Consider the following 17,083-nt stretch of genomic DNA (forward strand, 5'->3'; position numbering starts at 1 on the left):
GGGAGAAGTACAGGACAACCCTAGTGTGTCTGAGGACAATGTTGAATGTGTAAGTCTTTTGTGGGTAGTCCTAGGAAATCTGTTAGGAAGGCTAGCCACAAATTAGCATGCCAGTGACTTATTTGTTGAGGGTTTTAAGGAAACACTTACAACTGTGCCCATGTAGTTTACAGTTGTTACAGGCTGTTAAGCCTACAGATTATGGTTTGTGTCTTAGTGTTAGCTTCGCAAATGAAATGATGCACCACGACAATGAAGACTTTATCGCATCATATTCAGTGACGAATCAACATTTCATGTAAATGGAAAGTTAACACTCATAATGTGCATATCTGGGAATTAGAAAATCCTCATGAAATATTGCAGTGTCAACCAGACTCCCCAGAACCGAATGTTTTTTTTTTGCTGTATCCCGATGGCAAGTTTACAGCTCATTCTTTTTCGCGGAAGCAAGTGTGTCTGGAATGAACTATCTTGATATGCTACAGCCTTTGCTCTTTCCTCAACTGCAGTACAAACCATGGAATTTTATTTGGCAACAAGATGGTGTGCTTCCTCACTGGTATAATGCCTTATATGATCAGTTGAATAAAATTCTCCCCAACTGTTGGATCAGTCGCTGGAAAACCAGCGCCTCCACGCAATCCCGTGCAATTTCTGACCCCCATGCAATTTTTTTTCTTTGGGGATTTCTAAAGGATCAAGTGTATGTGCCACTGTTACCAGCTGAGCTACCTACCTGACTTGAGACAGGATTGAAGCAGCTGTTACATCAGTTACTTCAGATTTGCTGATTAAAGTATGGGATGAACTCTCCTATCAGCTGGATGTGTGCTATGTGACAAATGGTGCTCACATTGAATACTTAAGTTTTATTTGCTTTTTCTTTCATGTGTAATTTATCCGGGTAAATAAAACTTAATAAATATTACATAATTTTAAAACCCTGATGTTCATTTTGAAATGCATAGTATTTTTACTTAATAGATGAACAATTTTATGACTTTTTAGAAATCAATTAGATAGTAATGATGTGATGGTATTTCTCTATTTCAGTAATGTAGCTTGACAACGGTTATTCATTTATTTATAGACATCGTTATTTAACTTAATTGTTCTTAAAAGTGCTGATTTATTGATAAGATTTTTAATTTAAAAAAGTCCTTAATGTTTGTATGTAAGTTTTTTTAAACATAACTTTTACTTAAATTTTTATTAATTTATTTTTGGTATTTCTTGAGATGAAAAATGATGAGTCCTTCTCATTATACGTTATCATCTTTTCATTCGATTAATATATTACAACCGCCTTATTCATAAAAGAATTTTTGTTAATCTAGAGATTGCTTTGTGTTGAAGAGTGTGTGATAGCTCAATAAAGCTGCTGTTTAATTTAACTACCATTTTCAGTAGATCTAGATTTTGTTGCATTAAGTACTATTTTTAAAAGAAATTAAGATTAGTTTTTGAATTTTTATTAATGTTTTATTGATTTTTTTCAGTTATTTAAAAACTTTTTGTTTTATAGTAGTGTAAAATTAATTTATTATAGTATTTGTTTGTAATAGTGTTAAAGTTTTATTAATTAGTTGTAGTGCTTGTATTGTAGTCATTGTAGCATAGTTGTAGTGTAGTTGCTAATGTAGAGTTTTGCGCTCTTTTTTTTTTCTTTTCCCTTTGTGCTCTCTGCCCTGCCTGTGTGTGGTGACAGAACACTTTGCCACAGGAGCTGTATCATCAAAGTTATTCAAGAGTTGGTGTTGTCTTCGCATCGATTACAAATTATCATGAATTTTATATAGAATTGGATGGGAATAATCAAGGTGTCGAATGTTTACGATTGCTGAACGAGATTATCGCCGATTTTGATGAGGTAAGATCATGTCTTAAGTTTTTTTAATATGTAATATAAATTGTAAAATGAATTTTTTTATTATTATTATTATTTACCAAAGGTACTCACTTCCCTCCTGATATTGTATAGCTTCTTATTGCCTTATACTCCTTAAAATTTAAGTGTATATTAAGATTTCAGTGTTATTATTCATATATTTAGAGTAACTATTAATTTTAAGCTTGAAAACGAATAAAAAAAAAAAACACACTATGCTTTGAGTTGTATTCCCTAAATTTATTTCTGTAAATGAATGTTAATCTTCTGAAATGGATACATTGCATGTACCTCTTTGCTATACTCCTGTATATTTATGATGCATATATACATTTCCTTACAGCTATTTTTTTATTAAATTTTTTTTTTGGGGCCAGAATTACTTTATCATATTTAAATATATTTTTTCTTGGAAAATTTTTTCAGATATGTTTTTTCAATATGCTACTTAGATTTGATTATTTTTGTTACATTGGTAGAGAGTGGATTTTTCCTCTTATTATTATAATTATTAAAAAATATAGTTCTCGTGGTTGTACCCTTGATTTGGGAAAATAATGGTTTCTTTCTTTTTTCCATGGAAAATTATTTCTTAAGAAAAAATGTAATTTGGTGGAATTATTTGGGAAATTTTTTCACTGAAAAAAAAATTAACCAAAAATTAAGATTTATTAATTTGTTTGGTCTGTTCGCAAAGATAATAATTTTAATCAACTAATTGATACATTTAGTGAATGTGATTTAATACAAAACTCTTTCAGTGCAGTGTGTGTGGATGTCAACAGTAGTAGACCAGTATATTTAATAACAAGTGACAAAGATATAATACAGTCAAGTTAAGGACAGTATAAAGCAGTTAGTGTTTTGTTCTTTCATTCCAAAAAGTTCTTGATCAGTTAGAAACTGCAACTAGTTCAAAATACAGAAAAACAAAACATTAGTTTAGAGATTAAACTTAGTCTTGTACAGTCTCAGTTCGACTATTCCTGAAATGTATGGTTAATTGAAATCCAACCACCAAAGAACACCGGTATCCATGATATCCACGATCTAGTATTCAAATCCATATATAAATAACTGACTTTACTAGGACTTCAATGTTAGAACTCTCGAATTCAAAATCAGCTGATTCAGGAAGACGTGTTCACCACTAGACCAACCCAGTGGGTTTAATTTTTAACAGAAGAGTTAAAGTACACTATCAGTCTTATTATAACTCATGTGCCTTGGGTGCCTCTCTTCTTCTCTACAGATTAATAATAATTATTATTAAAACCCGCAGGTACAGTTACAGTTTTTTGTAGCAAAAATTATATTTAGGATTTACTATAACTTAGATGTCTTAATCGTGCATGGTTCTTGAGAATTTTCTCAGAATATTCAAATCACTCTTGTGCTGCAATCCTTTTCTTTAATGGTCACCAAGAGCGGAAACTACTGTAACCCCCAGATTATTATCTGATCAGCAAGCTTGAGATGTTTAATCATCAGTAAACAAGCAGATAGCCAAAAAAAACTTGAAAATATATATCGCAATTAAATTATGAATTCCGCATGTTTCACAAAATGTATTACTTTCCTGATTGTGGTGATGCTGTAGCTATAAAGTTAAAGTATATTATATAGATTGATCAAAATCTAAAAAATTTTTGCTTTTTTAATTTTTGTGCCTTGAGGAGAGATTTATTTTCATTTTAATAAAAAAATTAGATTTAAATAAATTAAAAAAATCTGATCTGGCCACCACATGACTTCCTTGTACGCCTATTAAATTACATAAAATTTTATTTCATTAATAACTTCTGATAGTTTTTCATATTTTTTTTTTATTATTGTATTATAATTTATCGTAAAAGTTTTTTTACAATCAAGATGTCAATAATTATTAATAAATCAATATATTTAAATTAAAAAAAAAGAAGATGAACTCTGATTTGAACCTATGTGCCTCCTTCCCCTTCTAAGATCTACATATTTCATTAATTAGAATTTCATTTGGATACAACTCTGGAACCAGTTTAAATAAGTACCAGTTACGATATATCGTTGAAAAGCTGTCAATGAGCGTTTATTAATACAGTTAAGAAAAAGTCCAAAATCCAAATCTTTTTGAATTTTGGGCTTTTTTTTGACATTTTTGGTTCAGTCAATTGCAATCAAACAGGGAGGTGCACAACTAAGTGTTACAATAGGACCCAAATCCAAAATTTCAACATCCTACGGCTAATCATTTTTGAGTTGGGTGAGATACATATGTATGTACAGATGTTATGCCAAAACTAGTTATAATGGATTCAGGGATGGTCAAAATCTGTTAAAATCTGAAAACTGAAATCTTTCACGATCATAGGACTTTCTTTACTTCATACAAGTAATAATTTGAAAAAAAAAAATTATTTCTATTTTCCCAAGTCTTAAAAATTTATTTTTGGCAGACAGACATTTGTATTTGGTTGGCCTTTCTTTGATTTTATATCTGCAGACCTGATGACTGATTTTCTTCAAACTTGATAGACAGGTACTACTTTCTGAGGGAAAGAATATATTAAATTTTTGTAAAAATTGGAAAAAGGGGTAGGATGTTTTGGCCAAAATAAAATTTCAGATCTTTCAGGGGGGGGGGGGAACTTAACCAAAAATGTTTGTTACAAAAGTTAAAGTTTTTTATTTAATATTCACCCTTTCTTCAAAAAAAAAAGATTATATATTTTTATTTTTTTTAGCTATATTTTGTTTCAGTAAAGAAGTTAATGGGAGTTTTTTTTAATTATATTTTCTACATCAGAAGACCCTTCAAATTACTGTAAAAGGTTTTGGCCCATCCCACTCCAACAATTCATGGTAACAAAAAATATTTTTTTTATATTTAAAAAAAAATGTTTAAATACATTTTGGCCTCTTTAGAACATTTTTGGGGTGGGGTGTGATTTTGCAAAAAGTGTTTTTTTGTAAATATTGTTATTTTTTTATTGTTTAAACGCGCCTTACAAAAATATGGCCTTAATTTGGTGAAATATCAAGATATTGAGGGTGACCTTGTTCTGCAGCCTCACCACCTTGACCTTTTAAGTTGAAAATTTAATGGCATCAATGCCCCATTTATTGAAGTAATCTGACCAAGTTTGATCAAAATCGATCCAGTAGTTCTGGAGATATAAGGTGATTTAGAGGCCAACATTGAACACACACTCATACATACGATTAACATCCGGAAAATTTTCATCGGTTTTTGTGTTCCTTAGGTGTCAAAACGTAAAGATCCGGTGAAAACCGCATATGCTCAAATTTTACTGATTACAATATTTTCCCTTGTAGAGCTACAACGGTATCTAGATGGGAAAGTAAAAAGGAACTGACCTGGGACGTTTGCTTGCATGGAACTAGGAATATTGTGGAAAAAACCTTGATCAGAACAGCAATTATAAAATACCACCGTTAATTATAAAATAAAGAATAGATATTATTAAAATCCATATTAATTATTTTAAGATTAACACATGAAATAAGGGTTAGGTACGTACATGAAGATATTAAATATAAAATATAACTAAAAATAAATTATAGTTTACAAGGTTTAATGAAAATTATTTGAGTATACGTTTAAATAAACGTTGATTAATGGGGTGTAGAAAATTCTGGGGTTTTAATTAATATTAATTAGAAATTTGTCATCAGAGTAATATTCTGCTTGTAAATGAAAACCTTTTACATTTTAAGTAAATTGATTCAGCGATTTTTTTGAATGTTTTTGTAATTTATTAAAAAGTATAATAAGGCCCTTTCTTATAAACTGAAGTATATTAAAACTTTTGGAACTTGATGAAACCTTTGCTGGTGAAATGTGTTATGTACTTTTATGAAGGAAAAATTACTATAATTGGGCTAAAGAACAGGGTGAATAAATTAGGTTTAAATGAAAAGAACACTAGAAACATTTTAGTAAATCATTTTGTTAATTAAAATTTAGTGTTTCATATGTATAGGCATATTTTTTTTCTTGAATTGCCCTTTAATTCTCAAAAGCCCTTGATAAAGTCTGGACTATTTAGGAATTTTTCAAAACTCTTGAGTCATATACTCTGGCACTCTGTAGTCCTGTAAAGAACAAACTACTGAGAATGCACAGTACTTTTAATATTATTTCTTAATTTTTTTTTTTTCAGTTATTAGGTGAAGAAAGGTTCAGAGCAGTTGATAAAATAAAAACTGTTGGTTCAACGTATATGGCTGCTGTAGGGTTAATACCAGATCATAGAATAATGGATGATGATGAAACTTCTGCTGGTTTATACATGAGTACATTAGTTGAATTTGTTTTCGCTATGCGTGATAAATTAATCAATATCAATGATAATTCATATAATAATTTTATGCTTAGAGTTGGTAAGTTGTTATTATTGTAGTTTCTTAATAATGTATATGTTTATAAGATCATTTAAAAAGTACTAATTCTTTTCTTTTTGGTTTAATTTTAGTAGAAATATAAATTTCTACAGCAGTAGAATTTGAATTTAGTAGAATGTAACTAAACTGATTTATAAAAACAGATTGAGACTGATTTATAAAGTAACGGGGATAAAAACACAGTCATGAGAGGAATTTATAGCCATATTGATCAATCATGGAGACGGATCGATGAAGTACAGATCATTGTACCGAGTTTTTCTTAAAAATTTAATAATCAATTACAACAGAAAGGCAATTTAGAGTATAGCCACTGTGCTCGGTCATAATTCAGTTCTTATGCAGTTAGCCTTCCAAAGAATCACAAAGTGTGAGAACTCTAAAAATACAATTCGTGCTCATTATTCGGTTCAAGTCATAAACCTGTAATTAAAATACAAGTTCAAATGCCTAGTTTATCAAAGCTTAGTTTTTAGCATATGTTACACTATTTTTAACTTAAGTCCACTCAAGAAGGCAACTTTTCAAGAATTTATTATACTAGGCAGTAATAACCACCTAGATTTTGGCAGAAGTATTTTGAATTTAAAGAGATAAATCCGGTTATTACTAAAAAAAACGTTTTTGAGTGATGAGTTTATTTTTATGTTAATAGAGATGTGAATAAATAAAACTATTTATACTGGGCTAGAAACACAGCAAGTGCATCAAATGCGAGCCCCACAATGCTTGATAGATATTACTTATTTTACGTAATCTGTTTCCAAATCATCATATCTCCTATTTCAGTGATATTTTGTTGCCAGTTTGCTCCCCAGATCTTTCAAGCAATGACTTTTTTCTACAGCGACACCTCAAAAGTATAGATTTTTCATATAGTAAATGAATTTAAAGAGAAAATTCACACAAAATGAACATTCTTTGAAGTATTATGGACAATTGTTAGAAATTTTATACAGGTGTCCCACTAAGAAACATAAAAACTTTCAGGACATGTTCTACTGGTGAAAGTAATGAAAAAAAAAGTTTGTATAAAAGTAGGTCTGGAAACATTTTGTTTTCGAGTTATGGCTACCAATAGATTTTGCCTGGATTTCAGCTCTTCTAATAAATGTAGCCCTACTGTAACTTTGGGACCCAAATTAAAGAGTAAAGTTGGTGGTTTCTTATGTAATTTGAGCTGGGAAATAGAATAAAACAGGTTCCATAATTGCAACTCCAGTAGTTTTTAAGATGTCTGATGAAAACACAAAATTCAGTGTCAAGAAACAAGTTTTTTTTTAGGTTTGTAGCACAGTAGCTTTGTTAAATTACTAATAAATTCATAAGATTTAGTAACAAAACTTGAGAGAATTAAATTTTGAAAAAATCACTAGGGAACCAGATGGACCCTTAGCCACTAGTTTCACTGGCTATCCTTTCCTTACTCACCAGCTGGCATCTCTTCAATTATCTTTTGTTGCAGTACATTTGTAATGAGATTGCAGATATCCCATCTGTAATCTGTTTCATTTTGCATACAAGGAAGAAAAATTTTCTTCTAATTTTCAACTGAGTAAAAAACCTTCCCCTTATAACTAAAGACTTTTTTTTCATAAAAGGGGGAGGGGAAACCTCTGCCAGCCATCGCATACCTATGCATACACTAATGTTGGTCTCTCACTGACTAAAACCCAATACTACAGCTAAATCTTACGTAGAACTAAGTCTAACAATCCAGTTTACCTAACCTAATACTATATTAATCTAACTAATAGGATACTAATCTAAAATACTAAGCTGCTGCCTCCACATACAGATGGTAGAGTCGGGATGTTGCAGATGGGATGTAGGGTCAGTATGAAAACCAACACCACAGTAGGATAACTATGTTAAAGTCACAAACTAAATCTAACGTAATCTAACCTAACATAATCTAAAATTATGAATGAAAATGATGAAAACCAAAATTTCATTGCTTGGAAATAAATATTATTATTGTTGTATGTCAATCCTTACTTAATTATTATTTTTCGGAAATATGTTTTCTTTTAAATTAGACTGAATAATACAGCATCATTTGTAACTGAACATTCCCTCCTTGCTTCTCCTTTTTCTGCAAAGGAACCATTTTTATTTAATAATTTATCATTTTAAATATTTAAAAAAAAAATTATTTGGTAATAAATTAAATTGTTTGGGAAAATTGTTCAGGATTTAGGATGTAGGGGGTATATCGAATTGAAACGACTAGCACTAGATAGGGAATCTTGGAGAGCTGCATCAAACCAGTCAAATGAGTGAAGACAAAAAAAGTAAATTATTTGGATAACTATTATAGGGATTAAAATAAATAACTAGCTAATGAATTTATATACCAATTATAAATAATACATAAATAAAACTAACTGCTTCGAAAACAGTAGAACCTTTTTTTTTGTATTTAGTAAATAAAATGAACATTATAATTGTGTTATTAGCTGTACTAAAACAATGGAAGGTTTACCCAGGGCCTAAAATAATTTTACTTTATTGGTAATACAGTAAGCACTCTTTCAAGGCACACCAGATGTTAATGACTAATAACTGTGGAGGACGTACTAGCAATATATCTATGTAGATTTTTCTTTGGAATTTTGTATAAATTTTTTTCAAAAAAAGATAATTTGAGGATAAAACGATAAAAAAAGTAATAACATAATTTAATAAAAATAATATTTATAGATCTATTAATGATTAAAAATGTTATTGGTTGCTATTTTGGAATTCTCAAATTTATTTTGCGTAAAGTGTTTTTGAGTCCATATTTTCATTAAAATGTCCCAATTCATTCTTATGATATATAGTTTCACTAAAAAAAACTCAAAATGGTGGGCAGAGAAGAGATGAAGCATGATAATAGGGGTTTTGATCACATGAACATTTTTGTTTGTTTGTTTTGATCTCCTGAATCAGTCCATTAAGTTTAGCAAACACCCCCCCCCCCCAAAGATATCTTGTATATTTATTGAAAAATCTATCACCAAAGTAGAACTTATGACTAATAATAACCTATGCCAAATGTACTATTTCATTTTTTTAATGAAAAATGTTAAAAAATCCATTAAAAAATGTGTTCTTTCATTGATTTAAATTTAATAATCTTAGTATTTTCTCAGCCATTGAAAAAATATGATACACCGCTCTCTATAATGGCCATTAAGTTACGATACTCACCAAGGGATTGTGTTGTAACTTTCTTCGTCGTACTTGTGCATTAATCAGGCTCATTGCATATTGCTATTTATTTTGAATATTTTTAGATTATTCTTTACATGTATTATTGTATTTCTACAAATATAATGAGATGAGATGGTCAGCAACATTTAAGGTTAAATTTATCTTTTTTTTGTGATAAATATTACAAGAAAAGATATATTCTAGTTTTATCTTTATTAATATTGTTACAAGTATTGGAAGAGGTCATCCATAAAGTATATTACAAAGAGGTATTAAAAAGATCAAGAACATAGTCAAAGGTCATGAGGAGGCAATGCGTTAAGACAGTTGCTTATGGGCAAGCGTTTTCATGAATCCACGCAATGCTTCGGGTAAGCAAGTCATATTGCTTATTCTGGGTCAGATATGATGCAATTTTTTCAGAATTTTGTAACAGACTATCACTATTGATTATACAGCCTCAAAACAAGAAGTTGAAAAAGTACACAACTTTAATGTCCCAAAACTTACGCGTATGATTTTCCAGATGTAAAACATCAGCTTGCTTTTTTTTTCCGGGTGACAAAATGTATCGCCATTCCATACATAGTCGTTTTATTTCAGGTATTACATACAATATCCGTTTCTTTTTTACCCAGTGAATATGTAGCTTGAAAATATAGTTTAAGAAGTCTTCTTCCTATTCTCTATACCAAATCAAAAATTCAACCTTTTCATGAAATTATTTTCCATAAGCATCTTAGGAACCCTGCATACACACAGTTCCAAAATAGTTCAGTTTCTCAAACACAATTCATGTGGAAGTGAGTATGAAATTTCTGGCTGTACCCTTTAAGCTTGTTACATTATGCACAAAGTAATCAAAGATGATCAACTGCTCCGGTCATTATTATGCATGTTTCACATCCTTCATTAAAAAATTGCACCCATATTTATTCTAAAATCTCTCATTACATTTTTTCCATAATGTTGAAAATCTTTTGGTAAATTTCAATCGGTTTATTTTCCTTAAACATAAACTGGTCACAGGTGGAACTAATCACAGATTATTTTCACATGCACGGTTGTTTCAGTTTTCTTAAATGTTATAAATTCACACTAAGAAATTACAGATGACACAACTGAATAAGAACGGCATTAGTACTGTCTTAACATGTCAGGTGACTCAGCATGCATTGTAGAATCACAAACTTAGCTCTGTGGTAGCAATTTTCAAAATATTACTTTAAAAAATGTTACTTTCTGGATATACCTCTTATGTATCGCAGGCTTTTGTTTTTTTTTTTTTTTTAAATGGAATTGATAAAGTATTTATTTCTTTTCAATGAACTTTTTATCTTTATTTATTATATTAAACAAGTATAAAATTATGTTTTATTATTTTGTCTTAATTCTGTTTTTTTATGGAGTGTATATTTGTATTTTTTAGAATCATACCTCATGTATTTAATTTGTATGTGACTGTGGATGATTTGATTTTTTATGGGTAAAAGTAATTATGATCTAATTTAATTTATCCATTATATGAATTTAATTTGTTCAAAATTAAATTAATTATCAGTTTTTTATACTATACAGAATTTATGTGGCTTATGGAATTATTTAGCTAAATAGTAAAACAACTCAGCCAATCTTTATTTTATTAATGTCAGTATGTTAATTAACAGGTTGACTGCCACACTGAAAAATACAACATTTCCAAGGCTGTTATACTTATTTTGCTAAAAAATATCAACCAGTGCTGCTATTTTTTTTTTTTGTTTCACTTTCAATGAAGGTGTGGTACCCTATTAATAATTTTTGATACCAATTTCACTTTGCAACTTTACTTTTTGAAATATTCAAATATAAAGTTGAGACATCAATTTGTGTCTTGTAATAACTGTGGATAACAAGATACCAATTATTTTCTCAGAATGTTTAACATTTCACATTTTAATTGAATTATATCTTTTACTTACAACCAACTGATGTATTTATTTTTAATTCTACAACTCCAGGATTGTTTAAATACTATTTTTATTAATTGCTACACTTTTTCTAATATAAATTACTAAAAGTCATTCTCTTCTATAATAAAATCACATCTTACTGATAATTATGCTTTGAATTGAGATTTTTAAAGTAAATTTTAAATTTAATCTTTTTGAGAGTACTTGGTATTAAAATATAACTAAAATTTGACAGTAAACAACTAAAATTAATTCACATTTTATTACAACACTTTACGATTATGTTTATTTTGCTTCTATTTGGTAATTTTCAAAAAAAAAAAACATACTTTAATTTCAAATTTAATGATAAATGTCTGTGCATGTACAATACAATAATACAAAAAAATTTATCTTTACAATAATATATAATTTGGTACAAAGAGTAAATAATAATATCGCATCTTAAGTGTGACATTACATTGAGACACCATTTGATATCTCACAGCAATATTGGATTGCGAAACTGAGACATCAGATTATGTCTTATAACAATAATGGATAACTGGCTGAGACATCATTTGATGTCTCATGGCAGTCAACCTGTTAATATAGAGGTTCCATGATATTTTTTTTTTAGGTATTAATATCGGTCCTGTTGTTGCTGGCGTAATTGGTGCTAGAAAACCTCAATATGATATTTGGGGTAATACAGTTAATGTTGCTAGCAGAATGGATTCAACAGGGCTTCCTAATCACACTCAGGTATGTTTATTTGTATTTTTATCCTATTTTAATATTTAATTCTTCTTATAATAATTTGTATATATACAGTGGCAAACAAATTAATCTGAAAGTATTTTTAACCGAAAATTTTATTTTTAAAAGAAAAAATGTTTTATTAGTTAAACTTACTCTTATTTAATAGTTTATGTCCTGTGTTTTTTATTATCTCATTAATCTGCTTTGGCATTGATTCCACTAAGATTGAACAATAATTTTTTATTTCTTCATCTCGAAACCAAACCTGTATCACTGAATTAATAAGATCAGTTTTTATGTTACAATTCATTTTCCTCAAGTCTTCTTTTTAATACGGCCTATAAATTTTCAATGGGATTCAGGTCGGGGGGAGTTCCCTGGCCTTGAGGAGAGCACTCGGATTTTTTGGTTTTTGAAGAACTCTTTTGCTTTCTTTGACGTGTGATATGGTACAAGGTCGTATTGGAAAATGAGTTCTGGATTCTTCTGCATAAATGGGATTATTTTTCTTTGGCATATGTTAATGTATTGGTTCGATTTCATCATCCTATCCATAGGCATAAGTGCTCCTGGGGCACTTCATGTGTAAAACATTCCCAAACATCTTTTTGGCAGGGTGTTTTGGAGCTTGTTGCAGGTGTGCTGATGTAGTAGTCTTCTCAGACTTAACGAATGAAGGCTACTCTCTCCTATTTGACAAAGAAATGAGTCTCGTTTGAAAAAATAACTTTTTTCCACATCTCAATAGTCCATTCTTTATGTTCCTTTGTCCATTGAAGTCTTTTTGTCTTTATAACATATGTCATGTCAGTTACTGCTTCTTTTTAGGTTTTCAAGCAATCCTTCTCATTGCCAACAATCTTCTATGAGCTGTCATATCAGAAACATAAGTCCCACTGGCTCTTTAAGACCCTATTAAGGTCAATAGCTGACAATCGTGGATTAATTTTGCAATTTCTTACTAGTAATCGATTCTGTGTAGGCATAGTTTTCTTTTTCCATCCGCATTTTCCTTTTCTCTTTGGAGAGATGGAACCTGTATTCCTAAACTTTTTCAAAACTTTATTTACAGTGCATAATCCCACACTACACTCACTGGCAATCTGTCTATGAGTCATTTGTATCTGTTCGAACAGAGCAACAATTTTTTGCTGCTTTTGTGGGGTTATATCCATTGTATTAACTAGAAATTAATAACAAACTTATAACAGAAACTCACAAGTTCACCAAAAACTAATTGACAATGAATTATAAAAGCACAAAAACGTTAATTTTGTTTGTATATGATCTAACAACATAACCTGAAATACCAAACAGCAGTCTGCCACAGAATGAAAATTCCCTTTGTTCGGATTAATTTGTTTGCTACTATATATATATATATATATATAAAGTATTGAGCCTTTTGCATACAAAATAGTGTTAGCATTTTCTGGCATTTTCATGGTAAGCAGCATGACATTGCCAATGATCTAAACATCTGTCACCAAACAGCATTAAACCGTCTTGAGAAAGCTGGATACAAAAAAGGAACTTGATCTTGATGTTTGGCTGCTGCATGATGTGACTCAGAAAAATTTACTCAATCGAATTCTTTCTGTGAATCTCTACTGGAATGTAACAAAATCAAGCTGTTTCTGAAGCGGTTAATCATGAGTGATGAAGAGGGTATAACCTATGACAAAAATGTGCAAATAAGATTGTTATTGAAGCAAGGAGAAGCTCCATAGTTTGTGGCAAAGCCCACACTGATGTCCAGGAAGGTAATGTTGTGTGTTTGGTGAGATTGGAAGGGCATAGTGTGTCACAAGCTGCTGCCGCCTGGCAGGACGATAACTTCAAACCTATACTGTTGATGATTAACATGATTGCAATTTAAAAGAAATAGCCTGAACTGGTCAACAGAAAGGGTGTTATATACTACACTGACGCTAGATCCCATATATATTCAGTGACCCATCAGAGATCGAGAGAACTTGACTTGGGAGGTTTTAATGCATCCATCGTATAGACTTGACACCATCAGATTGTCATTTGTTTAATTCTCTGTGGAACTCCTGAATGGTGTTATGTTAGTTTCAAAAGGGCCTGTGAAAACCACATGAATTTTTTGACCAGAAATTACAGCAGTTCTATAGTGACAGGATTATGTGTTGCTGGAAAAATTGGGTGAAACTCTTTGAAAGAAAATGGTGCATATGTGGTCTCGTAATGCTATTTTCCAATAACCATAAATGTGCTCTTAATTTTGACCTCCAAACGCTCAATACATTTTAGACAACCTAATATATATACATTCTTGAAGAAATTAATGTGAACATGAGTATATTTTCAAAAATAATCAAATTTATTACATAGAAAGAATGTACAGTGTTTATTATAGTATTTTTTAGTATTTCAATTCTTTTAGGCGTTGAATCTGTAAGTTTTTTTTTACATATTTCTTTAATTTCTTGATGGGATGTATTTCATCATAATGGGATGTATTTTTCACTGTCCATCATCCCAGAGATAGGTCCAAAGTAGCTGAAGCATCCCCAAAACATCTTTAAATGATGCTTTACAACTTGTTTGATGTGTTTTAGTGAAACCCGAAACCTGCTCATCAATGCTTCTTTGCAATGTGACACCCTGAACTATAAAATGACTCTCATCAGAGAAAAGGACTTTTCTCCAAGTCTCGGCACTCCAGTTTTTTTTGGCCTAAAGAAGCCTTTTCTTCTTTTGTAAGAAGTTATTTTCTTATAGGGCTTCGTGCCTTGTGACTACTTTCCAGAAGTCTGTCTTCTGATACAATAGAATCGTGATTTTCACACTAGTCAATTCTTTTGGTAACTCAAAACTATTCTTATGAGGAGTAATGTTACAAATTTCTATAAAAATTTATTTACTTTTTTTGTTTATCTGTTTAAGGTTACAGAAGAAGTTTATCAAGTATTAAAAAATCACCCTTACGAGTTTCAATGTAGAGGGAAAGTGAAAGTTAAAGGCAAAGGTGACATGACAACTTACTTCTTAACTGATAGAAAACAACCTGGTACAATGAGAGTTGAAGAACTTACAAGTCTTCGTGGTGGTGGTGGAGCTGGATTTGGTAAGATTGGATTGATTTCTTTTTCTTTATTTAATATATATTAATTGTTCACTTGAATTTTCATAAAAAGTTATATATTTTGAAAAAAAAACATTTTTTTTATAAAGTGTTATATAAATCTCGCAAAATGTAGTTTATTGTCACTAATTATTAGTTAGTATTTCAGAATTTTCCTTTGGTTTGACCTAAATTTATTACAATCTGACTTGCATCAAACTCACAATGCTATTTGAAAGTAATTAAACTATGATAAAATCAAAGTATAACTTGAAAAGTACTTGGAATCGTGGTAGGGGGGGGAAAGTGGAAAATATAAAACTGATTTCATACAAATCTTACATCCTTCATCTTTAAAAACAATGTACAACTTTATTTGTATTTATTTGTCATGTACATACAACTAGCAGTTCTTATTATAACAAGACTAGTTATGTTGGAGGTATTATTTACCTATGCACAGACCTGATTACATATTAATTGAAATTACAAATTTAAATTTACATCTGTAACATGACTCAAGAACAGGAAATTTTGAATTTGATGTTGGCAGCCATGTTGGTATACTTTAATAATTGGAGAAGGACGTTAAACTGTAGAGCAGTAATAGTCATTTAGTTGTTCAATAAGTAACGAGAATTTTTGTTTTTTGGAAAGAATTTTATTTATTCATCTATATTAATATTATCCCCTTCAAAGAAGTCCCCATTAGATATTATACACTTATGCAAGCGCTTCTTCCTATCCCTGAAACATTTTTGGAACTCGATCTTTGGAATAGTGTTTAGCTTTTTCAGCTATTTGCTTTTAATTTCTTCTATGCTTGTAAAACGACGGCTCTTTAAGGTTCTCTTTATTTTTGGGAATAGAAAAAAGTCACACGAGGCCAGCCTGGTGATTATGGTAGCTGGGGTATCACTACAGTGTTGTTTTTGGCAAAAAATTTACGAACAAGCAATGAAGAGTGAGCAGGCATATTATTGTGGTGCAAAAGCCATCAATTGTTTTGTCACAAATCCAGGTGTTTTTTTCAGATTGCTTCATGCAAATGGCGTATGGGGAACTTTGTAGGTAATACTCTATATTGATCATTTAACCTTGTGGCAAGAACTCATGATGTACTGTGCTGATAAAATCAAAGAACACTGTGAGCATAACCTTCACATTTGACTGTACTTGTTGACCTTTTTTCGGTTCTAGTGATCCAGAATGCATCCACTGGGACGATTGAACCTTAGTTTTGACATCATATCCATAAACCCATGTTTCATTACCTGTTATGACATGTTTTAGTAGTTCTGCATCATTGTCAACTTCATTTAGCAACTCCTGAGCAACTTCCATTCGCCACTTTTTTTGTTCAAAATTCAAAAATTTTGGAACAAACTTTGCTCTCACACGTTTCATACCCAAAACATCCGAAAAAATTTCACGGCCTGAGCCAATTTTTATCCCAACATCATCAGTGACTTCTTTGATTGTGATTCGGTGATCATTCATAATCATTTCTTTTACTTTTTCCACGTTTTTATCAGTTGTTGATGTGCTGGGGTATCCGGGGCGCCCGTCATCTTCAACGTCTTCACAACCTTCTTGGAAACGCTTATACCACTCGTAAACCCTTGCTTTATTCATAGCAGACTCACCAAAAGCAATATTTAACATTTCTAAAATATTGCTACACTTGATTTCATTCTTACAGCAAAATTTAATACAAATTCTCTGATCCATTATTTATACAAATAAAATATTGCAGATCGTACCAAAAGACGTGTTTTGATAGCTAACAACAGACTAACCATCCAA

The 17,083-nt window shown here is 30.5% G+C and overlaps 1 protein-coding gene across 4 annotated transcripts in view; it reads left to right on the forward strand.

Moving 5' to 3' along the window:
• LOC142333613 (adenylate cyclase type 1-like) overlaps positions 1-17,083 on the forward strand; it is a 338,843-nt gene that overhangs the window by 296,808 nt on the left and 24,952 nt on the right. For 3 of the 4 annotated variants that reach the window (XM_075380939.1, XM_075380936.1, XM_075380938.1), the window contains exons 18-21: positions 1,712-1,873; positions 6,055-6,274; positions 12,065-12,189; positions 15,100-15,280. In XM_075380939.1, the coding sequence (XP_075237054.1) occupies positions 1,712-1,873; positions 6,055-6,274; positions 12,065-12,189; positions 15,100-15,280 (688 nt within the window). The remainder of the gene's footprint in view (positions 1-1,711; positions 1,874-6,054; positions 6,275-12,064; positions 12,190-15,099; positions 15,281-17,083) is intronic. The other variant, XM_075380937.1, reaches the window with a different exon arrangement.

The sequence above is a fragment of the Lycorma delicatula genome, chromosome 13, assembly GCF_047948215.1.
Source record: "Lycorma delicatula isolate Av1 chromosome 13, ASM4794821v1, whole genome shotgun sequence".
Taxonomy (NCBI): domain Eukaryota; kingdom Metazoa; phylum Arthropoda; class Insecta; order Hemiptera; family Fulgoridae; genus Lycorma; species Lycorma delicatula.